The 25000-nt window shown below is 46.4% G+C and overlaps 1 protein-coding gene across 5 annotated transcripts in view; it reads right to left on the bottom strand.

Moving 5' to 3' along the window:
- osp (myosin phosphatase Rho interacting protein outspread) overlaps positions 1 to 25000 on the bottom strand; it is a 221619-nt gene that overhangs the window by 190712 nt on the left and 5907 nt on the right. For all 5 annotated transcript variants that reach the window (XM_071662121.1, XM_071662122.1, XM_071662123.1 and 2 more), the window contains exon 2: positions 10035 to 10232. In XM_071662121.1, the coding sequence (XP_071518222.1) occupies positions 10035 to 10232 (198 nt within the window). The remainder of the gene's footprint in view (positions 1 to 10034; positions 10233 to 25000) is intronic.

Raw genomic sequence — 25000 nt, 5'->3', positions numbered from 1 at the left:
TGGGAGGGGAGGTGGGGTGGGGGTGAAAAAATGCAATAGGGGGAGAAAGGAAAGGACTGAGGGGGAGGCCTGTTGGGGTGGGTAGGAGAAGGGGTGGGTTGTGGGTGGGTGGGTGGGTTGTGGGGTTTTGGGTGGATGGGGGTTGTGTGTGGGGGGGGGAAATGATAACAATAGAACGACGTAACGAGGATTCCTCTCACATTTAACATGCGAGTAACAATGAGGCGGGGGGGGGGGGGGACGACCCATTCATACCCGCTCCCCATCACTCACCCCACTCCCCTACCCCCCTTCTTCTTCCCATCACTCACCCCATTCCCCTCTTCCCTTTCATTCACCCCACCCCCCCCCCTCTCTCTCTCTCTCTCTCTCTCTCTCTCTTTCTCTCTCTCTCTCTCTCTCCATCACTCACTCCCACCTCCCCATCACTCACTCCCACACCCCATCACTCACCCCCACACCCCATCACTCACCCCCACTCCCTATTACTCACCCCACACCCCATCACTCACCCCCACTCCTTATTACTCACCCCATCACTCACCCCGACTCCCTATTACTCACCCCCACACCCCATCACTCACCCCCACTCCTTATTAATCACCCCATCACTCACCCCGACTCCCTATTACTCACCCCCACACCCCATCACTCACCCCCAACTCCTATCACTCACCCCCACACCCCGGATCTTAACCCCACCCTCCCCCTTCACTCCCACAACACATCCCCCCCCATCACCAACACCCCCCTTCCTCCCTCTCTCCCCCCCAAAATAAATAAATACACCTTCACATTACGGTCGTCAGATGTCGCGTCTGTCTCCGTCAACGTAAATTCGAACGTAAGGTTTTATTACGTATTTGTTCTCCCCATCATCTGAGGTGGGGAGGTGATGGGGGAGGTTGTTAAAACACACAACGGTAGTCCGTAATAAACCACAACTGCAAACTGGCCAATGGCAGAATGTGAGACGGGGTTTAATATTCTCCTTCAATATTCATCGCTGCCAGCGATGAATATTGAATCCAATAATCCAAAGGAGAATATTGAACAATGCAAAGATATTCATTTTTGCTCATGTCGAACGTAGCAGTGACCATCCGAATATTCTGAAGCCAAAGATATTCATTTTTGCTCATGTTGAACGCATTAGTGACCAGCCAAATATTCTGAAGCCAACGGTACTATACTAAGAATATTCCTACTGAATATTCCTAACACGTAATGGCTAATATTCATATTTTCTATTTAGGCAGTTGGTGATATATATATATATATATATATATATATATATATATATATATATATATATATATATATATATATATATATTCTTTTCATACTATTCGCCATTTCCCGCATTAGCGAGGTAGCGTTGAGAACAGAGGACTGGGACCTTGAGGGAATATCCTCACCTGGGCCCCTTCTCTGTTCCCTCTTTTGGAAAATTAAAAAAAAAAAAAAAAAAAAAAGTGAGAGGGGAGGATTTCCAGCCCCCCTCAGCGCCCTCCCCTTTTAGTCGCCTTCTACGACACGCAGGGAATACGTGGCAAGTATTCTTTCTCCCCTATCCCCAGGGATAGGGGAGAAAGGGGAGAAATTTCTTTAAGAAATTTATATATATATATAGACGATATATATATATATATATATATATATATATATATATATATATATATATATATATATATATATATCGTCTATATATATATATATATATATATATATAAATTTCTTAAAGACGCCAGCCCAATTCCTTATCATCAAAGTCGACACGAAAAAGCCGACATGACAGAATATTACACCAAGAATATTACACCAAGAATATTACACCAAGAATATTACTTTTTGAAGGAGGATATTCCCTCACGCCAGTATGGTGAGCTAGTAGAATGACGTGTATATATATTTTCTCTCTCTCTCTCTCTCTCTCTCTCTCTCTCTCTCTCTCTCTCTCTCTCTCTCTCTCCCTCTCTCTCTCTCTCTCCATCAGAATCACACAGGTTATGGCCACCGAATCGTAGAATGACGTATATATTCTCTCTCTCTCTCTCTCTCTCTCTCTCTCTCTCTCTCTCTCTCTCTGTCTCTCTCTCTATCAGAATCACACAGGTTATGGCCAGCGAATCGTAGAATGACGTACATATTCTCTCTCTCTCTCTCTCTCTCTCTCTCTCTCTCTCTCTCTCTCTCTCTCTCTCTCTCTCTCTCTCTCTCAGGCTATAGCCATCAAATCATCATAATAAACACACCCCCCTAGCCCCCCCTCCCCTCCCCCCAAAAAAAGAGATTCACACAAAAAACTTTCTACATTATATGACAATCATCGCACACCACTGCACAACCCGCACCCCCAGATTCACACAACAGAAAACGTGATTCCCTGACCACCGAGAGTGTAACGGGGAGAGCGACACACGGCGAGGGAAGTGACAGGAAAGTAGCGACAGTGGGCGTGAGCGGGGGAAGTGGCTGGGTTTAATAGCTTGCAAAAACTTTTCTAACAACCCACTCACCATTTTTTTTTTTGTGTAAGCTAATTATATATATATATATATATATATATATATATATATATATATATATATATATATATATATATATATATATATATTGTAACATGTCGAAAGCCACTTCCCAACACCCACTTCCCTGGCTTCATGGCCGCTTCCAAACAACATAGCCACTTCCTCTAACAACATAGCCACTTCCCCTAACAACTCAAACCACTTCCCAAACAACAAAAGCCACTTCCCCAACAACGCAAACCACTTCCCCAACAACAAAAGCCACTTCCCTAACAACACAAGCCACTTCCCTAACAACACAAGCCACTTCCCAACAACACAAACCACTTCCCCAACAACACAAACCACTTCCTAACAACACAAGCCACTTCCCTAATGACACAAGCCACTTCCCTAACAACACAGTTACTTCCCTAACAACAAAGCCACTTCCCAACAACACAAACCACTTTCCAACAACACAAACCACTTCCCTAACAACACAAGCCACTTCCCTAACAACACAAGCCACTTCCCAACAACACAAACCACTTTCCAACAACACAAACCACTTCCCTAACAACACAAGCCACTTCCCTAATAACACAGTTACTTCCCTAACAACAAAGCCACTTCCCAACTACAAAGCCACTTCCCTAACAACACAGCTACTTCCCCCATCTACACAGCCACTTCACCAATACCCCATCAACACAGCGATCTCTCCCTCCCCCCCCACACCCCAAAAAAAACCCACTAGCCATTTTCTTCGCCTTCGCCACTATCTACATCAGGTCAAACGCCGACATGAGTCAGCAACTGTGCCTCGTCTAGTGCCTAAACCTCAAACAACCTCGTACTTTAACAGCCCAGGCAATGAGCTAGCTCGATAATGCAGACCCCCGAACCCCCCATTTTCTTTGAAGAGGGTTTAAACGGCGACTGACAATGCCAGCTTAAAAAATAATACAGCGAAGCACCATTGTAACACGCCGTTATGTTATACGCCGCGTATATACGCGTGTAACACGAAGTCAAGCTACCGCTGCGTCTATGTTATACGCCGTAGCGTAGATACGCACGCCACGCAAACATACTACCTACACCACACGGCTTTTAAAAAAAAAATTAATGCGCTAAGCTGTTTAAATTAGCGAGCTAAGCTGTGCAAAAAGCAGTACGCTAAGCAGCTTAACACGCTAAGCTGCGCAAATGAACGAGCTAAGATGCGTAAAGTTAATGCGCTCGGCTGCGCAAATCAAGTTCCTATAACATCCATCGCCGCCACTGAGAGTCGTCAGCTGATCCGTATAAACAAGAATCAGCTGACTCGGGTCCGGCGACGATCAGCTGATTAGCCCCGCCGCCATACTTATCAGCTGATCGACTGTCAACAACAATCAGCTGATATATATATCAACACTCAACACGTGGTGTGGCTCAGCGATCCCGTTTTACCTTACCTTACATAAACAGAAGTGGACAAATAATGCCGGAAATTAGAAATTAATTTAACCACTCGATAAATGATAAAACTATAATATTTATCATATAAACGTAACACTTTAACAAAAGATTTTCTTTATTTGAATAAGAGAATATTATCCGTTTTATGATATAATATGGAAACGCAATGTATAGGATATATACAAAAATGTTTCTAACTCCAACATAATAGCATCCGTTTGACCCTCTTGAGCACGACGTACGACCACAGAGCACGACGTACGACCACTGAGCACGACGTACGACCATTTAGCACGACGGTACGACACTTGAACACGCCGTACAACCATTGAGCACGACGTACGACCCTTGAGCACGACGTACGACCATAGAACACAACGGTACGACACTTGAGCACGACGTACGACCATTGAGCACGACGGTACGACCCTTGAGAACGGCGGCACGATCCTTGAGCACGACGGTACGATCCTTGACCACGACGGCACGACCCTTGAGCACGACGGCACGACCCTTGAGCATGGCGGTACGATCCCTGAGCACGACGGTATACGATCCTTGAGCATGACGGTCGTATACCGTCGTGCTCAAGGGTCGTACCGTCGCGCTCGAAGGATCGTACCGTCGCGGAAACAACTTTGGAGAGTGGGTGACAAGCGACCTCACCTTTTTTTACGTCCAATCAGCTTAAAAAGAACAAACTTTCAAATACTTATGAGATGTGATAAATGAGATATGATAAATGTCATGTTTTCAATTCTTTTTTCTCTTTGTTACAGAACTCACGTCTAACTTTCACTTAGACGTAGAGAGAGAGAGAGAGAGAGAGAGAGAGAGAGAGAGAGAAGAGAGAGAGAGAGAGAGAGAGAGAGAGAGAGAGAGAGAGAGAGAGAGAGAGAGAGAGAGAGAGGTTACTTACGACGAGACTTCGTCAGCACGTAGCGATCACCGCGAGAGAAAAAAAAAGAAAAAAAAACTAGGGTTACGAAGAACGAGTCGCGTGGGTTGCTTGCTGTCAAGTGCTGGTGTGTGTGTGTGTGTGTGTGTGTGTGTGTGTGTGTGTGTGTGTGTGAGCAGCACGTCATGTCATCTTAGACAGCACCCCCCCCCCCCCCCCCCGTGACGATGGGAAACAGCTCCGATGCTTCGAGAAGCATCGGACGGGTCCATTCCCGGCTTCCGGGGGAGGGAGGGTGGGAGGGATGGGTCGTCTCCGTCTCCTCCACCACTCTCACTGGCTCTGCTCGGCAGGTCACCGGCCTCTCTCTCTCTCTCTCTCTCTCTCTCTCTCTCTCTCTCTCTCTCTCTCTCTCTCTCTCAAGCAGAGGGAAAGTACACTAAGTAATGCTTTTACAGAATACGTGAGATGACGAGCAGAAAGACAGCTACATAATATATATATATATATATATATATATATATATATATATATATATATATATATATATATATATATATATATATATATATTCCTATGAGTCCACTTCGGGGGAAAATGTAACACGATAAGTTGCCAAGTGCACTTTCGTGTCATAATCACATCATCATCAGGGGAAACACAAGAGAGAAATATAACAGCCAGTTGATATACATCGAAGAGACGAAGCTAGGACGCCATTTGGACAATCGTATGTTTACCAAATGGCGTCGAATAGGTAAACAACACACACACACACACACACACAGGTCCTCCCGACTCCCGTCCAACATGGTTCGGGAAGAAGCTATACTGACACCAACCCCGCCACCGTCGCCTCCTACCCACCTCAGAGAGATCCCTCGTCCCCAGGGTTGCAGTTCACCACCACAACCCCACACATCCAGACTCAATCCTAGCCACCGTGTGTGTGTGTGTGTGTGTGTGTGTGTGTGTGTGTGTGTGGGTGTGTGTGTGTGTGTGTGTGTGATCGTCAATACACGAACACACAAATGTAAACATGTACAGTGTTTGTGTACGTATGACTCCCATCGTGTACACCATCACACCCACACCCACGTACACACTTGCACCCACGTACACAAGTGTGAGTCAAGTAACAGAACCCACGTACAGTGTACTGCAATGTGAACGTACAGTGTACTGCAATGTGAACGTACAGTGTACTGCAATGTGAACGTACAGTGTACTGCAATGTGAACGTACAGCGTACTGCAATGTGAACGTACAGTGTACTGCAATGTGAACGTACAGTGTACTGCAATGTGACCGTACAGTGTACTGCAATGTGAACGTACAGTGTACTGCAATGTGAACGTACAGTGTACTGCAATGTGAACGTACAGTGTACTGCAATGTGACCGTACAGTGTACTGCAATGTGAACGTACAGTGTACTGCAATGTGAACGTACAGTGTACTGCAATGTGACCGTACAGTGTACTGCAATGTGAACGTACAGTGTACTGCAATGTGAACGTACAGTGTACTGCAATGTGAACGTACAGTGTACTGCAATGTGAACGTACAGTGTACTGCAATGTGAACGTACAGTGTACTGCAATGTGAACGTACAGTGTACTGCAATGTGAACGTACAGCGTACTGCAATGTGAACGTACAGTGTACTGCAATGTGAACGTACAGTGTACTGCAATGTGAACGTACAGTGTACTGCAATGTGAACGTACAGCGTACTGCAATGTGAACGTACAGTGTACTGCAATGTGAACGTACAGTGTACTGCAATGTGAACGTACAGCGTACTGCAATGTGAACGTACAGTGTACTGCAATGTGAACGTACAGTGTACTGCAATGTGAACGTACAGCGTACTGCAATGTGAACGTACAGTGTACTGCAATGTGAACGTACAGCGTACTGCAATGTGAACGTACAGTGTACTGCAATGTGAACGTACAGTGTACTGCAATGTGAACGTACAGTGTACTGCAATGTGAACGTACAGTGTACTGCAATGTGAACGTACAGCGTACTGCAATGTGAACGTACAGCGTACTGCAATGTGAACGTACAGCGTACTGCAATGTGAACGTACAGTGTACTGCAATGTGAACGTACAGTGTACTGCAATGTGAACGTACAGTGTACAATGACCATCTGTACAGTGTACTGCAATGTGAACGTACAGTGTACTGCAATGTGAACGTACAGTGTACTGCAATGTGAACGTACAGCGTACTGCAATGTGAACGTACAGTGTACTGCAATGTGAACGTACAGCGTACTGCAATGTGAACGTACAGTGTACTGCAATGTGAACGTACAGTGTACTGCAATGTGAACGTACAGTGTACTGCAATGTGAACGTACAGCGTACTGCAATGTGAACGTACAGCGTACTGCAATGTGAACGTACAGTGTACTGCAATGTGAACGTACAGTGTACTGCAATGTGAACGTACAGTGTACTGCAATGTGAACGTACAGTGTACTGCAATGTGAACGTACAGTGTACAATCACCATCTGTACAGTGTACTGCAATGTGAACGTACAGTGTACAGCAATGTGAACGTACAGTGTACTGCAATGTGAACGTACAATGTACTGCAATGTGAACGTACAGTGTACTGCAATGTGAACGTACAGTGTACAATCACCATCTGTACAGTGTACTGCAATGTGAACGTACAGTGTACTGCAATGTGAACGTACAGTGTACTGCAATGTGAACGTACAGTGTACAATCACCATCTGTACAGTGTACTGCAATGTGAACGTACAGTGTACAGCAATGTGAACGTACAGTGTACTGCAATGTGAACGTACAATGTACTGCAATGTGAACGTACAGTGTACTGCAATGTGAACGTACAGCGTACAATCACCATCTGTACAGTGTACTGCAATGTGAACGTACAGTGTACTGCAATGTGAACGTACAGTGTACTGCAATGTGAACGTACAGTGTACTGCAATGTGAACGTACAGTGTACAATCACCATCTGTACTACCAAGAACTACTTTTAACCCCTGGGCAAACCAGGCGTGTGTGTGTGTGTGTGTGTGTGTGTATTGCAACCAACCACAGAGGCTATACCACACTGCCTCAAACACACACGTGTACGTTCGTCCGCGCAACGGCCACACACACACACACACACACACACACACAGAGAACAGCGTAGCCGCGCTGCTCTTCAATAAAAAAAAACAGAAAAAAGAGAAAAAAAAAAGGGGGGAGGGGCCTACTTGAACGACGGCCCGTCGCAAACAGCCACTTTCAAGGAGATAGAGATAGAGAGAGAGAGAGAGAGAGAGAGAGAGAGAGAGAGAGAGAGAATAAGACCTCTGATAGCAACACTGGGGAGGGGAGAGAAGGGGAGGGGAGAGGAGGGGAGAGGAGGGGGAGACGAGCCGGCCAGAGACACATCTCCCCTCCCCCATTCCCCCTTCCTCTCCCCCATTCCCCCACTCCACCCCCACCACCCAGGCCTTCCCAAACCACCCCCACCCCATCACCCCCCCCCCCCCCACAGGGATCATGAGACACGACCATGACAATCTCATGATCAATAAGGCACGTGACCCGCCTCGCCCACACACACACACACACACACACACACACACACACATACACACACACACACACACGGAGTCCAAAGCGGTACACAGGTTTCTTAAATGTGGACACACCGCACTTGGAAAACTTGCGTGGAGCTCATGGAGAAAGTGCAGAGGAATAGTGTCTATCGTACTTCGTCGCCGTCTCCCGCGTTCGCGAGGTAGCGCGAGGAAACGGACGAAAGAATGGCCCAACCCACCCACATACACACATGTATATACGTACACGTCCACAAACAGCACATATACATATCTATACATCTCAATGTACACATATATATACACACACAGACATATACATAAATACACATGTACATAATTCATACTGTCTGCCTTTATTCATTCCCGTCGCCACCTCGCCACACATGGAATAACAACCCCCTCCCCCCGCATGCGCGCGGGGTAGCGCTAGGAAAAGACAACAAAGGCCCCATTCGTTCACACTCAAGTCTCTAGCTGTCATGTAACAATGTTACCGGACTCTGCCCTCTGGGGGTCACCCTGCGAGTGAAAAGTCACCTTTGGAGAAGCTGTGTCAATGGAATCGCAGCCTCGTCAAATAACAAACCCCCACTCACTCCATAGGAGTCTCCACTTCCCTGCTACTGAAGGAGGCGCAGCTTTGGACTGCAGGAGCCTTTAAAGAAAAAAAAAGGGGGTGTGGTGCTGGGTAAGACCCAGGGCACTCATAGAAAACGGTCTAGGGGGTAAAATCACAAACGAACCAAAACACTCATAGAAAATGGTCTAGGGGGTAAAATCACAAAAGAACCAAGGCTCTCATAGAAAATGGTCTAGGGGTCAACCACAAAATAAATCTATACGGAGCGACAACTTCGCAACTGCATGACGCCAGGGGGGGGGTTCGAACCTGGGAGGAGAGCAGACACCATCTCCCGTTGACCACAAATTGACCTGACCATCCCCCCACCCCCTCAACCCCCCCCCCACCCCCACACTAAACCTTTTGAGTTAGTCGAAAAAAACAAACCACACTTCTGGAAACACACACACACACACACACACACACACACACACACACACACACACACACACACATACACACACGAACCGGCAAACCAACAAACAAACAAACAAATCCAATGCTGTTAGGGACGCTGCAAGGCAAACCAACACAAATGTGCAAACCAATGCAAACAAAAAGACAAACAAACAAACAAACACATGTACGTGAGTAAGAACACGCGTTTTAAACTTGCGCAGGCATGGAAGGTTTAAAAAAACGCACACATGTGTGTGTGTACAAACAGGCATGGAACGTTTTTTAAAAAACGCACATGAGTGTGTGTATAAACGATGTCATAGTCGGTACACACACACACACACACACACACACACACACACACACACACGGGAGAGAGGTGATGGGTGAGTGGTGTGGGTGGAGGTTGAAGCAGGCAACACACACACACACACACACACACACACAGGAGAGAGGTGATGGGTGAGTGGTGTGGGTGGAGGTTGAAGCAGGCAACACACACACACACACACATGAACGCCGCCCCACATTACCCTAGTGTTGGAGGGCTGGACGGGTGGGGCCAAGTCGCTGCCTTCCCCACTGCTGGTGCTGGTGCGCGAGCCCCTCTGGCCCGTGGGCGCAGGCGGCCTCAGCCGCAAGCGGGGGCTCCACATCACATCCTTGATCTTCTTCGAGAACTTACCGCGCCTCGCACAACCCTTCTCCCGCCCACCACCACCGGCTCGAACCTGGAAACGCCTTCTGCTGGTCAAACGAGGACGGGGTCAAGCCACTGGCCAAGCCACTGGCCAAGCCATAGTTCCAACCTAAACTAGGTCACACGGGAGATGCAAATCATACCCCCCCCCCTCTCCTAATAACGACCCCAAGGCCAAAAAACCTCAATGGTAATGAGAGGCGTTTAAATAGGTACACATCACACCACCCTTCATGCGTGAATGGTTATGAGGCGTTTAAATCTACACAATCGCCTGAAGATCAAATATCAATGGTTTATGAGAGGCATTTAAATAAACACATCACCTCAATATCTAGCATCAATGGTGATGAGAGGCATTTAAATATACACATCAACTGAACGATAATGAGAGGCGTTTAAATATACACATCACCTGGAGGTCTAGCATCAATGGTCATGAGAGGCATTTATATATACACATCACCTGAAGGTCTACCATCAATGGTAATGAGAGGCATTTAACTATACACATATACTGTAGGTCTACCATCAATGGTCATGAGAGGCATTTAAATACACACATCACCTCATGGTCTAGCATCATTGGTCATGAGGCATTTATATATACACATCACCTCAAGGTCTAGCATCATTGGTCATGAGAGGCATTTATATATACACATCACCTCAAGGTCTAGCATCATTGGTCATGAGAGGCATTTATATATACACATCACCTCAAGGTCTAGCATCATTGGTCATGAGAGGCATTTAAATACACACAGATATTTACAGAGCCAATTTAAACTACAATTACAGACAGAGTAATATACTAATTACCAAACAGTGATTAAAACGCCAAAGCATACGACTATGTGAACCAAGTAACATTCATATACACAGAACAAGATCGTATATAAACTAATTAACCACGTAACTTCAGACAGACAAAGTGACACAATACATTTCAAGATAAGAATTAAATGTACATTGAGCGTTTACTGACACTACTAAAATTATAGAGAGAGAAGAAAATGGTGAAGATAATCAGCAGAAATATATATATATATATATATATATATATATATATATATATATATATATATATATATATATATATATATATATACATATATACATATATATATATATATATATATATATATATATATATATATATATATATATATATATATATATTCCTATGAGTCCACGGGGAAAATGAAACACGATAAGTTCCCAAGTGCACTTTCGTGTCATAATCACATCATCATCAGGGGAGACACAAGAGAGAAATATAACAGTCAGTTGATATACATCGAAGAGACGAAGCTCGGAGAACATGACACATGATCCACTAAATAACGAGACATGACATGTTCACTGCTGAATAACTGGAGGAGAACAACAGAGAACACGTCATGTTCAACGAAATAACATAGAATAACATAGGAATAACACGACATGGAAACATCGACAATAGAAAGTGTCCAAAAGTACGCGCCCCCCATTTCACAGACCACAGGGGAGGGGGGGGAAAAAATGGCAAAATAATCACCCCCACCCCATCTACCCACCCCCAACCTTATCTCCCCTTGGGGGTGCTTAAAGTTCGCGGACAGGAACAAGCGAGAAGGTCAAAGGTGACGGTGTAAGAAGCAGGTCACCACAGACATACACATTTCACTTCTCAGTGTTGTATGTTGACCAGTGGTGTGGCTACAATCCTATACAATAATACAGTAGTGGTGTATCTATATATATATATACATTCCCTTACAGCACTAATACAGTAGTGTAGGAAGACTCCCGCGACACTAATACAGTAATCTATCCCGATACACTCCCCCTACAACAGTAATACAGTACTGTATCGACACTCTCCCCTACAACGCCAATACAGTACCGGATCTAAACCTCCCTTACAACACGACTACAGTACCGTATCTACCCTCCCCCCCACAACACCAATACAGTAGTCTACCTACACTCCCCCACAACACCAATACAGTAGTTTACCCACACTCCCCATACAACACTAATACAGTACTGTAGCTAAGCTCCCCATACAGCACAAATACAGTACTGTAGTTACGCTCCCCATACAGCACAAATACAGTACTGTAGTTACGCTCCCCATACAACACTAAAACAGTACTGCAGCTAAGCTCCCCATACAGCACCAATACAGTACTGTGGCTAATCTCCCCATACAGCACAAATACAGTACTGTAGTTACGCTCCCCATACAACACTAATACAGTACTGCAGCTAATCTCCCCATACAGCAGTAATACAGTACTATAGCTACGCTCCCCATACAGCACCAATACAATACTGTAGCTACCCCACGACAGCTCGCCACTAGGGAAAATACAACACCCTTCCCACCTTAAAAAAAAAAAAAAAACGCTACAGTGGCATGCGTGCGCCAATATCCCCCCCCCCCCCCACACACACACACACCATTAAAAAAAGTGGGTGTCCTTGTGGGTACTTTAATGGTGGGGAGGTATGGTGGGGGGGGCAAAGGAGGGGAGGTTGCTTGAGGTGGGGGGGGGAGGAGGGAGGGGAGAAGGGGGAGGGTAATTGGAGGGGGGAAGGGTGGGACGGTGTGCGAACTGGGGAGAAAAGACATGCCAGCTAACCCCTACACACACTCTCTCTCTCTCTCTCTCTCTCTCTCTCTCTCTCTCTCTCTCTCTCTCTCTCTCTCACACACGGTGTTCCTCCATGGACGGGGGGTGGTGGGAGGGAGGGAGGAGCCTTCTGCTGTAGTGTCCTGTCTCCATCTATATAGTGGTGGGTGTGGAAGAGGGAGGGAGGAGCCTTCTGGTGTACTGTCCTGTCTCCATCTATATAGTGGTGGGTGTGAGGGAGGAGGAGCCTTCTGCTGTACTGTCTCCATCTATATAGTGGTGGGTGTGAGGGAGGAGGACCCTTCTGCTGTACTGTCCTGTCTCCATCTATATAGTGGTGGGTGTGAGGGAGGAGGAGCCTTCTGCTGTACTGTCCTGTCTCCATCTATATAGTGGTGGGTGTGAGGAAGAGCCTTCTGCTGTACTGTCCTGTCTCCATCTATATAGTGGTGGGTGTGTGGGGGAGGGAGGAGCCTTCTGCTGTACTGTCCTGTCTCCATCTATATAGTGGTGGGTGTGGAAGAGGGAGGGAGGAGCCTTCTGCTGTACTGTCCTGTCTCCATCTATATAGTGGTGGGTGTGGGGGAGGGAGGAGCCTTCTACTGTCCTGTCTCCATCTATATAGTGGTGGGTGTGAGGGAGGAGGAGCCTTCTGCTGTACTGTCCTGTCTCCATCTATATAGTGGTGGGTGTGGAGGAGGAGGAGCCTTCTGCTGTACTGTCCTGTCTCCATCTATATAGTGGTGGGTGTGGAGGGAGCCTTCTGCTGTACTGTCCTGTCTCCATCTATATAGTGGTGGGTGTGGAAGAGGGAGGGAGGAGCCTTCTGCTGTACTGTCCTGTCTCCATCTATATAGTGGTGGGTGTGGAGGGAGCCTTCTGCTGTACTGTCCTGTCTCCATCTATATAGTGGTGGGTGTGAGGGAGGAGGAGCCTTCTGCTGTACTGTCCTGTCTCCATCTATATAGTGGTGGGTGTGAGGGAGCCTTCTGCTGTACTGTCCTGTCTCCATCTATATAGTGGTGGGTGTGAGGGAGGAGCCTTCTGCTGTACTGTCCTGTCTCCATCTATATAGTGGTGGGTGTGAGGGAGCCTTCTGCTGTACTGTCCTGTCTCCATCTATATAGTGGTGGGTGTGAGGGGGGGAGGGAGGAGCCTTCTGCTGTACTGTCCTGTCTCCATCTATATAGTGGTGGGTGTGAGGGAGGAGCCTTCTGCTGTACTGTCCTGTCTCCATCTATATGGTTTCAGAATTCATGACACCATCACACCACTGTAATTCAGCAGACGCACACACCCCCCCCTCTCCATCATAGACCATCAGGTCTTCTGTCATACGCCTCTCCCAGAGCGTACAAATGTATACGCACGTGTTGCGTATACCGCGTACGCGAAACCGGGAAATATTACGCATGTTCTCACACGTGCGCACGCACGCGTTAACGGTCGATGAAATTACGGGAGATACGCGAAGGGTTGATGTCCGCCTGACGGAGAGGGTGTTTTGTTTACGCTGTGACCGCGCGTGCCACGTGCTGTGTCACGCGCGTCCACAATAACATAGCGGGGGGTTCGTATCCAGTACGCTGTGTGTGTGTGTGTGTGTGTGTGTGTAACGGTGGTGGTGTTAGGCATGGTGAGAGAGAGAGAGAGAGAGAGAGAGAGAGAGAGAGAGAGAGAGAGAGAGAGAGAGAGAGAGAGAGAGAGAGACAGAGAGAGAGAGAGAGAGAGAGAGAGAGAGAGAGAGATACATAGAGAGAGAGAGAGAGAGAGAGAGAGAGAGAGAGAGAGAGAGAGATACATAGAGAGAGAGAGAGAGAGAGAGAGAGAGAGAGAGAGAGAGAGAGAAAGAGATACATAGAGAGAGAGAGAGAGAGAGAGAGAGAGAGAGAGAGAGAGAGAGAGAGAGAGAGAGAGAGAGAGAGAGAGAGAGAAGCGTGTAAGGCTACACCACAACACCTGGCTTGTGTTAAAACACACACACACACATACACACACACACACACACACACATACACACACACACACACACACACACACATACACACACACACACACACACACACACACACACACATACACACACACACACACACACACACACACACATACACACACACACACACACACACACACACACACACACACACATACACACACACACACACACACACACACACACATACACACACACACACACACACACACACACACACACACACGGGTGTGGGGGGGGAGAGCAGGGGTGATTAGATTGGCCTGGGGAGCAAAGCAAAGAGCGTGGGGTGTTTAGTGGGGCGAGAGGGGCCTGACTCCCAGCATCCGTGGTGACAGGAAGGCAATACTGGGGAGGGGAGGGGAGGAGGGGAGGGGAGGAGGGGAGGGGAGAGGAGGGGAGGAGGGGAGGGGAGGGGAGGGGAGAGGAGGAGGGGAGGGGAGACTAACCAGGTGGGGAGGAAACGTGACACTGTAGAGGAAGAAGGGGGAGAGGGGGAGGGGAGGAGGGGGTGGGGAGATTTAGGGGGTGGAAAAGGAGGGGGTTGTGAGGGGACAGGAGAGAGGGGGAGGGGGAGATTTAGGGGTGGAAAAGGGGGGAGGGTAGAGAGAGAGGGGGAGGGGGTGTGTGAGGGGGGAGGGGAGAGAGAGAGGGGGGGGTTGGGGAGTTTGTAGGAACCCGATACAGTGGCGGCTGTAACATCACCCCGGCTGTATTGGTTTCGCCCAGGCCAATCGAAACCGCCCAATCACCCCCCCCCCCCAAACCAGCGTGTACCACAGCCAATCACAGCCTCCCAACGACCCATAGTTAGCCTAACGAGCTGTAGGACCTCCACCACCCCCCCCCCCGCAACCCAAGCCAAAACACCGCTGTCTAATCACCCAATCACATCCTATCTATCAGGGTAACGAGCCAATTACCCCCGTTAAGCACAGCACTGAGAAGGGCGTGTGTCGTAACTACCCCAACCAGCTGACGACCAGGAGGTACCTAACAACCCTCCCCGGCCCTAACGACCCAACCACTACAATGCTCTCTCTCTCTCTCTCTCTCTCTCTCTCTCTCTCTCTCTCTCTCTCTCTCACACACACACACACACACACACACACACACACACACACATACGTACATACACACATACGTACATACACATGTAAGTACTCTCTCTCTCTCTCTCTCTCTCTCTCTCTCTCTCTCTCTCTCTCTCTCTCTCACACACACACACACATAAACACACACATACGTACATACACATGTAAGTACACTCTCTCTCTCTCTCTCTCTCTCTCTCTCTCTCTCTCTCTCTCTCTCTCACACACACACACACACACACACACACGTAAACACACACATACGTACATACACATGTAAGTACTCTCTCTCTCTCTCTCTCTCTCTCTCTCTCTCTCTCTCTCTCTCTCTCTCTCTCTCACACACACACACACACACACACACACACACACACATACGTACATACACACATACGTACACACATACGTACATAAACATGTAAGTACTCTCTCTCTCTCTCTCTCTCTCTCTCTCTCTCTCTCTCTCTCTCTCTCTCTCTCTCTCTCTCTCACACGTACACACACGTGTAAGTACACTTGGGAGATGGGTGTTAACATGGCGATGGCAAAGGAAGGTGTGAGGGAGTGATGGAATGTATAGTGATGGAGGGGAAGCAAAGGGGAAGTGAGGGGAAGGGAAGGGAAGGGGAGGGATGGGGGATCCCAAATGTGGGACGGGGAGTCTGGTGGACCACAATCCACATATGTTGAACACCTGCTTCTTCTACCAACCCACCCACTCCACCCCACCCACTCCACCCCACCCACACACACTCCACCCCACCCACACCTCCCCTCCTCCTTTCCCCCACATCCCCCCACCCTCTCCCCTCCCTCCCTCCCCTTGCTCAAGCACACACGAGGCAACACGGTCCACACACACACACACACACACACAGGCCAGCCATCCACCCACTACGTCTGCCGGGGCTGGCGATCGAACCCCAGCCAACCTCACGCTGGTGTGTGTGTGTGTGTGTGTGTGTGTGTGTGTGTGTCCCGTTGCTCACAACAGGGCCACAACAGTCAAGGTGTCTCCTGTTGTACACTGGCCACAACAGGGCCACAACAGTCAAGGTGTGTACCCGTTGTACACTGGCCACAACAGAGCCACAACGGTCAAGGTGTGTACCGTTGTACACTGGCCACAACAGGGCCACAACAGTCAAGGTGTGTACCCGTTGTACACTGGCCACAACAGGGCCACAACGGTCAAGGTGTGTGCCCGTTGTACACTGGCCACAACAGAGCCCCAACAGTCAAGGTGTGTACCGTTGTACACTGGTCACAACAGTCAAGGTGTGTGCCGTTGTACACTGGCCACAACAGGGCCACAACGGTCAAGGTGTGCCCGTTGTACACTGGCCACAACAGTCAAGATGTGTGCCCGCTGTACACTGGCAACAACAGTCAAGGTGTGTACCGTTGTACACTGGCCACAACAGGGCCACAACGGTCATGGTGTGTACCGTTGTACACTGGCCACAACAGGGCCACAACAGTCAAGGTGTGTACCGTTGTACACTGGCCACAACAGGGCCACAACAGTCAAGGTGTGTACCGTTGTACACTGGCCACAACAGGGCCACAACAGTCAAGGTGTGTACCCGTTGTACACTGGCCACAACAGGGCCACAACAGTCAAGGTGTGTACCGTTGTACACTGGTCACAACAGAGCCACAACAGTCAAGGTGTGTACCCGTTGTACACTGGCCACAACAAGGCCACAACAGTCAAGGTGTGTACCGTTGTACACTGGTGGCCACAACAGGGCCACAACAGTCATGGTGTGTACCCGTTGTACACTGGCCACAACAGAGCCCCAACAGTCAAGGTGTTTACCGTTGTAGCCTAGTCACAACAGACCCACAACAGTCAAGGTGTTTACCGTTGTAGCTTAGTCACAACAGGGCCACAACAGTCAAGGTGTGTACCCGTTGTACACTGGCCACAACAGGGCCACAACAGTCAAGGTGTGTACCGTTGTACACTGGTGGCCACAACAGGGCCACAACAGTCATGGTGTGTACCCGTTGTACACTGGTCACAACAGGGCCACAACAGTCAAGGTGTTTACTGTTGTACACTGGTCACAACAGTCAAGGTGTGTGCCGTTGTACACTGGCCACAACAGGGCCACAACAGTCAAGGTGTGTACCGTTGTACACTGGTCACAAGTCAAGGTGTGTGCCGTTGTACACTGGCCACAACAGGGCCACAACAGTCAAGGTGTGTACCGTTGTACACTGGCCACAACAGTCAAGGTGTGTGCCGTTGTACACTGGTCACAACAGTCAAGGTGTGTACCGTTGTACACTGGTCACAACAGCAAAGGTGTGAACTGTTGTACACTGGCCACAACAGAGCCACAACGGTCAAGGTGTGTACCCGTTGTACACTGGCCACAACAGACCCACAACAGTCAAGGTGTTTACCGTTGTAGCCTAGTCACAACAGACCCACAAGTCAAGGTGTGTACCCGTTGTACACTGGCCACAACAGACCCACAACAGTCAAGGTGTGTACCCGTTGTACACTGGCCACAACAGGGCCACAACAGTCAAGGTGTGTACCGTTGTACACTGGCCACAACAGGGCCACAACAGTCAAGGTGTGTACCGTTGTACACTGGCCACAACAGGGCCACAACAGTCAAGGTGTGTACCCGTTGTACACTGGCCACAACAGTCAAGGTGTTTACCGTTGTACACTGGCCACAACAGGGCCACAACAGTCAAGGTGTTTACCGTTGTACACTGGTCACAACAGGGCCACAACAGTCAAGGTGTTTACCGTTGTACACTGGTCACAACAGGGCCACAACAGTCAAGGTGTTTACCGTTGTACAATGGCCACATCAGGGCCACAACAGTCAAGGTGTTTACCGTTGTACAATGGCCACATCAGGGCCACAACAGTCAAGGTGTGTACCGTTGTACACTGGTCACAACAGCAAAGGTGTGAACTGTTGTACACTGGTCACAACAGCAAAGGTGTGAACTGTTGTACACTGGCCACAACAGACCCACAACAGTCAAGGTGTGTACCCGTTGTACACTGGTCACAACAGAGCCACGACACGCTAGGCTTACCGTTGTAAACCTGGCTTAACAAAGCACGTATCAAACGGGGAGCAACAGATAATTGTAACGCATCTGCCAGTTGATGGACACTTAAGGGCGGGATTCCTATTCAAATCGCGTGGGATTAGGCCCTTATGCGAACCGGCGTAAATCACACCGCCATTGGCCAACCGAGCCAGCCAATCACGTACCGGCAGACTCGTAACCAACCCACATCCCCAGTTCCCTTCCTGCGGCCACTGTTGCGCCCTCAGTAGGCCACACTGGCCACATTGGCCTCGTGGTGCAACACAGAGCTATGCAAGATCTCTAGAACGCATCTTGCCTCTGCTGTTGATGCAAATATCACCTTTACTGACCCTTAGAACTCCACTGCTGAAGGTGGCCTTAGAACTCCACTGCTGAGGATAGCCTTAGAACTCCACTGCTGAAGACAGCCTTAGAACTCCACTGCTGAAGGTGGCCTTAGAACTCCACTGCTGAAGGTGGCCTTAGAACTCCACTGCTGAAGGTGGCCTTAGAACTCCACTGCTGAGGATAGCCTTAGAACTCCACTGCTGAAGACAGCCTTAGAACTCCACTGCTGAAGACAGCCTTAGAACTCCACTGCTGAAGGTGGCCTTAGAACTCCACTGCTGAAGGTGGCCTTAGAACTCCACTGCTGAGGATAGCCTTAGAACTCCACTGCTGAAGACAGCCTTAGAACTCCACTGCTGAAGACAGCCTTAGAACTCCATTGCTGAAGGTGGCCTTAGAACTCCACTGCTGAAGGTGGCCTTAGAACTCCACTGTTGAGGATAGCCTTAGAACTCCACTGCTGAAGACAGCCTTAGAACTCCACTGTTGAAGGTGGCCTTAGAACTCCACTGTTGAGGATAGCCTTAGAACTCCACTGCTCAAGATAGCCTTAGAACTCCACTGCTGAAGATAGCCTTAGAACTCCACTGCTGAAGGTGGCCTTAGAACTCCACTGCTGAAGGTGGCCTTAGAACTCCACTGCTGAAGATGGCCTTAGAACTCCACTGCTGAAGGTGGCCGTAGAACTCCACTGCTGAAGGTGGCCTTAGAACTCCACTGCTGAAGATAGCTTTAGAACTCCACTGCTGAAGGTGGCCTTAGAACTCCACTGCTGAAGATAGCCTTAGAACTCCACTGCTGAAGATAGCCTTAGAACTCCATTGCTAAAGGTGGCCTTAGAACTCCACTGCTGAAGGTGGCCTTAGAACTCCACTGCTGAAGATAGCCTTAGAACTCCACTGCTGAAGGTGGCCTTAGAACTCCACTGCTGAGGATAGCCTTAGAACTCCACTGCTGAAGGTGGCCTTAGAACTCCACTGCTGAAGATAGCCTTAGAACTCCACTGCTGAAGATAGCCTTAGAACTCCACTGCTGAAGATAGCCTTAGAACTCCACTGCTCAAGATAGATAGCCTTTGAACTCCACTGCTGAAGACAGTCTTAGAACTCCACTGCTGAAGATAGCCTTAGAACTCCACTGCTCAAGATAGCCTTAGAACTCCACTGCTGAAGATAGCCTTAGAACTCCACTGCTGAAGATAGCCTTAGAACTCCACTGCTCAAGATAGCCTTAGAACTCCACTGCTCAAGATACCCTTAGAACTCCCCCGAAGTAATAGCCTTAGAACTCCCCCGAGGTAATAGCCCCCCCCCCCCTCGCTGTTGTGGGATCTAGCGTGAGTCCCGTTCCCCCCGCTGGGACATCCCACAGCCCGACCCAAATTGGGCTGAGGTAACCAGGAAGTGGAGGAAGGGGGGGAGGGGGGGAGAGGGAGGGGAGAGGAAGGGAGGGAGGGGAGAGGGAGGGGGGGAGAGGTAGGGGAGGAGGGAGGGGAGGGAGGGGAGAGGGAGGGAGGGGGAGAGGAGGGAGGGGGGTTGTTAAACAAGCAAGCGGTTGTTTAGAAATCGCCAACGACCCGTCCACAAACGCACGGTGGCCTGGAATTCGCCCCCCCCCCTTCCCCTCCCTCCCCCCATTTGGAGCCCTGGACGCTTGCTGGGCGTATGAGGAAGGCGTAGGTAAGGGGGGGGAGGGTGTACATACGCATCTAGCTAAGGGTTTGAGTATATAAGGGCCAATTTAAAAGGGCCCACACACCCCATCTTTTTTTTTTTTTTTTTTAATAGGGACGCTACGAGATAACGGTGATTGGAAAGGGGTCAACCTCAAATTAGACTCTGATTCCAAAACCACCTGGCGTTACTAAATGCTGGTCACCTGTCTTCCCGTAAATGATTTATATATATAAACTGGAACTGAAAAGGGCCATGGAAACTGCTGGAGCGTACTGTGTTATTGACTAGGGGGGGAAATTAGTTATTGCCTAGGGGGGAAATTAGTTATTGAGTAGGGGGGAAATTAGTTATTGACTAGGGGGAAATTAGTTATTGCCTAGGGGGGAAATTAGTTATTGCCTAGGGGGAGAAATTATTTATTGACTAGGGGAGAAATTAGTTATTGCCTAGGGGAGAAATTATTTATTGACTAGGGGGGGAAATTAGTTATTGACTAGGGGGAAATTAGTTATTGCCTAGGGGGAGAAATTAGTTATTGACTAGGGGGAGAAATTAGTTATTGACTAGGGTGGGAAATTAGTTATTGCCTAGGGGGAGAAATTATTTATTGACTAGGGGGAGAAATTAGTTATTGCCTAGGGGGGAAATTAGTTATTGCCTAGGGGGGAAATTAGTTATTGACTAGGGGGAGAAATTAGTTATTGACTAGGGTGGGAAATTAGTTATTGCCTAGGGGTGGAAATTAGTTATTGCCTAGGGGAAGAAATTAGTTATTGACTAGGAGAAATTAGTTATTGCCTAGGGGGAGAAATTAGTTATTGACTAGGGGGAGAAATTAGTTATTGACTAGGGGGGGAAATTAGTTATTGACTAGGGGGAGAAATTAGTTATTGACTAGGGGGAGAAATTAGTTATTGACTAGGGGGGAAATTAGTTATTGCCTATGGGGGAAATCAGTTATTGACTATAGGGGGGAAATTAGTTATTGCCTAAGGGGAGAAATTAGTTATTGCCTAGGGGGAGAAATTAGTTATTGACTAGGGGGAGAAATTAGTTATTGCCTAGGGGGAGGGAAATTAGTTCTTGACTAGGGGAGAAATTAGTTATTGACTAGGGGGAAATTAGTTATTGCCTAGGGGGAGGGAAATTAGTTCTTGACTAGGGGAGAAATTAGTTATTGACTAGGGGGAAATTAGTTATTGCCTAGGGGGAGGGAAATTAGTTCTTGACTAGGGGAGAAATTAGTTATTGACTAGGGGGAAATTAGTTATTGCCTAGGGGGGGGGAATGATGATATAGGAAGCCATTGATTGAGTGTGGGTTGAGGACTGGCCACGGGTCATGTATACGAGAATGCACAAAGGCCGACTTTAAGGAGGCCTTTTGCCCCCCCAAAAAAAGCCTTAAATGCCTTTTGCCCCCCCAAAAAGGCTCTTGTTCAGCAGTCTTGAACAAGGGCGTGTTCACCCGTTCTTCTGTGTTCACCTCGGTACTGTAACGCGCAAAAAAAGGCCTGGCGTTCAACACTGTTTTGCAAGACAGTTTTTTGTTTGTTTACTTGTTTGTTTTCTTCTAGCAGTACGTACACTCGCGCTAACAACCCCTCACCCCCCCCCCCCCCACCCAGGGTGTGACACACTTCACGTAACAACGTAACAAGCACCAAAACCACCCAATTCACTCGCACCTTGGCGGCGTTACGACACTAACTGTCGTAACTATACAACAGCAAGCAAAAAAAATAAAAATACAACAGATAATGTAAAAAATAACAAAAAATAACAATATTGTTATAACTTTGGAAAGGAAATATATATATATATATATATATATATATATATATATATATATATATATATATATATATATATATATATATATATATATATATATATATACATATATATATATATATATATATATATATATATATATATATATATATATATATATATATATATATATTCCTATGAGTCCACTGAGGGGGGAAATGAAACACGATAAGTTGCCAAGTGCACTTTCGTGTCATAATCACATCATCATCATCAGGGGAGACACAAGAGAGAAATATAACAGTCAGTTGATATACATCGAAGAGACGAAGCTACGACGCCATTTGGTAAACATAAGCTATACAATTACGCTATATTTCATAGCTTTAATACCTGCAGCAAGGAAAGCTATACAATTACGCTACATTTCATAGCTTTACAACCTGCAGTAAGGAAAGCTATACAATTACGCTATATTTCATAGCATTAAAATTCGCAAGGAAAGCTATACAATTACACTATATTTCATAGCTTTAAAACCTGCAGCAAGGAAAGCTATACAATTACGCTATATTTCATAGCTTTAAAACTCGCTAAAAAAGCTATACAATTACGCTATATTTCATGGTTTTAAAGCATGCAAGGAAAGCTATACAATTACGCTACATTTCATAGCTTTAAAACTCGCTAAAAAGCTATACAATTACGCTACATTTCATAGCTTTAAAACTCGCTAAAAAGCTATACAATTACGCTACATTTCATAGCTTTAAAACCTGCAGCAAGGAAAGCTATACAATTACGCTATATTTCATAGTTATAAAACTACCAGACATCATGTATGAGTCTTGGATAAGGATAAACAATTATATATCATTCTAAACGAGTTGAAAAGCCTAGTTACGTTAGGGTCGTTAGAACAAAATTCTAAAAATATATATGGTCAAAATTCTAATGGGTTTTCCATGGTCCCCCCAACTTATGAGAACAAATAATTAACTTTAAGTCATAAAAAATAATGAAGTTAGGACGTCTTTATCAAAAAATATATATATTAATTTAAACCAGGACGTCTTTATCAAAAAAAAATAAATAAATATTATCAATTTAAACCAGGACGTCTTCATCAAAAAAAAAAAAATAAATATTATCAATTTAAACCAGGACGTCTTTATCAAAAAAAATAAATAAATATTATCAATTTAAACCAGGACGTCTTTATCAAAAAAATAAATAAATATTATCAATTTCAGCCAGTGCGTCTTTATCAAAATAAATAAATAAATATATATATCAATTTAAGCCAGGACGTCTATATCAAAAAAAATAAATAAATAAATACATTAATTCAAGCCAGGGCGTCTTTATCAAAACAAATAATAAATACATTAATTCAAGCCAGGGCGTCTTTATCAAAACAAATAATAAATACATTAATTCAAGCCAGGGCGTCTTTATCAAAACAAATAATAAATACATTAATTCAAGCCAGGGCGTCTTTATCAAAACAAATAAATACATTAATTCAAGCCAGGGCGTCTTTATCAAAACAAATAATAAATATATTAATTCAAGCCAGGGCGTCTTTATCAAAACAAATAATAAATATATTAATTCAAACCAGGGCGTCTTTATCAAAACAAATAATAAATATATTAATTCAAACCAGGGCGTCTTTATCAAAATAAATATATTAATTTAAGCCAAGGCGTCTTTATCCTCGATAAATAATTAATAAATACCAAATATACAACATTTGTGGTTTTATAATCATATTATCAACGTGTTTAAGGTAATACAAGTTATTTATTAACCACCATTAACCACAACCAGACCCAATTTAACTTGAAGAGATTAAACTAACATAACCAATTTATATAAATAAAAAAAATTGACCTTAAATTACCTATGGGTGAAATGGTATGGAGTTAATGCCAACCCACACGATAAAAGCTTCATCTAAGCTTGATCAACCCACACGATAAAAGCTTCATCTAAGCTTGATCAACCCTAACAATAAAAGCTTCATCTAAGCTTGATCAACCCACACGATAAAAGCTTAATCTAAGCTTGATCAACCCACACGGTAAAAGCTTCATCTAAGCTTGATCAACCCACACGATATAAGCTTCATCTAAGCTTGATCAACCCACACGATAAAAGCTTCATCTAAGCTTGATCAACCCACGGGATAAAAGCTTCATCTAAGCTTGATCAACC

The sequence above is a fragment of the Panulirus ornatus genome, chromosome 5 (assembly GCF_036320965.1).
Source record: "Panulirus ornatus isolate Po-2019 chromosome 5, ASM3632096v1, whole genome shotgun sequence".
Taxonomy (NCBI): Eukaryota; Metazoa; Arthropoda; class Malacostraca; order Decapoda; family Palinuridae; genus Panulirus; species Panulirus ornatus.
The sequence above is the reverse complement of the archived record's forward strand: the minus strand, read 5'-3'. Positions and strand labels throughout refer to the sequence as shown.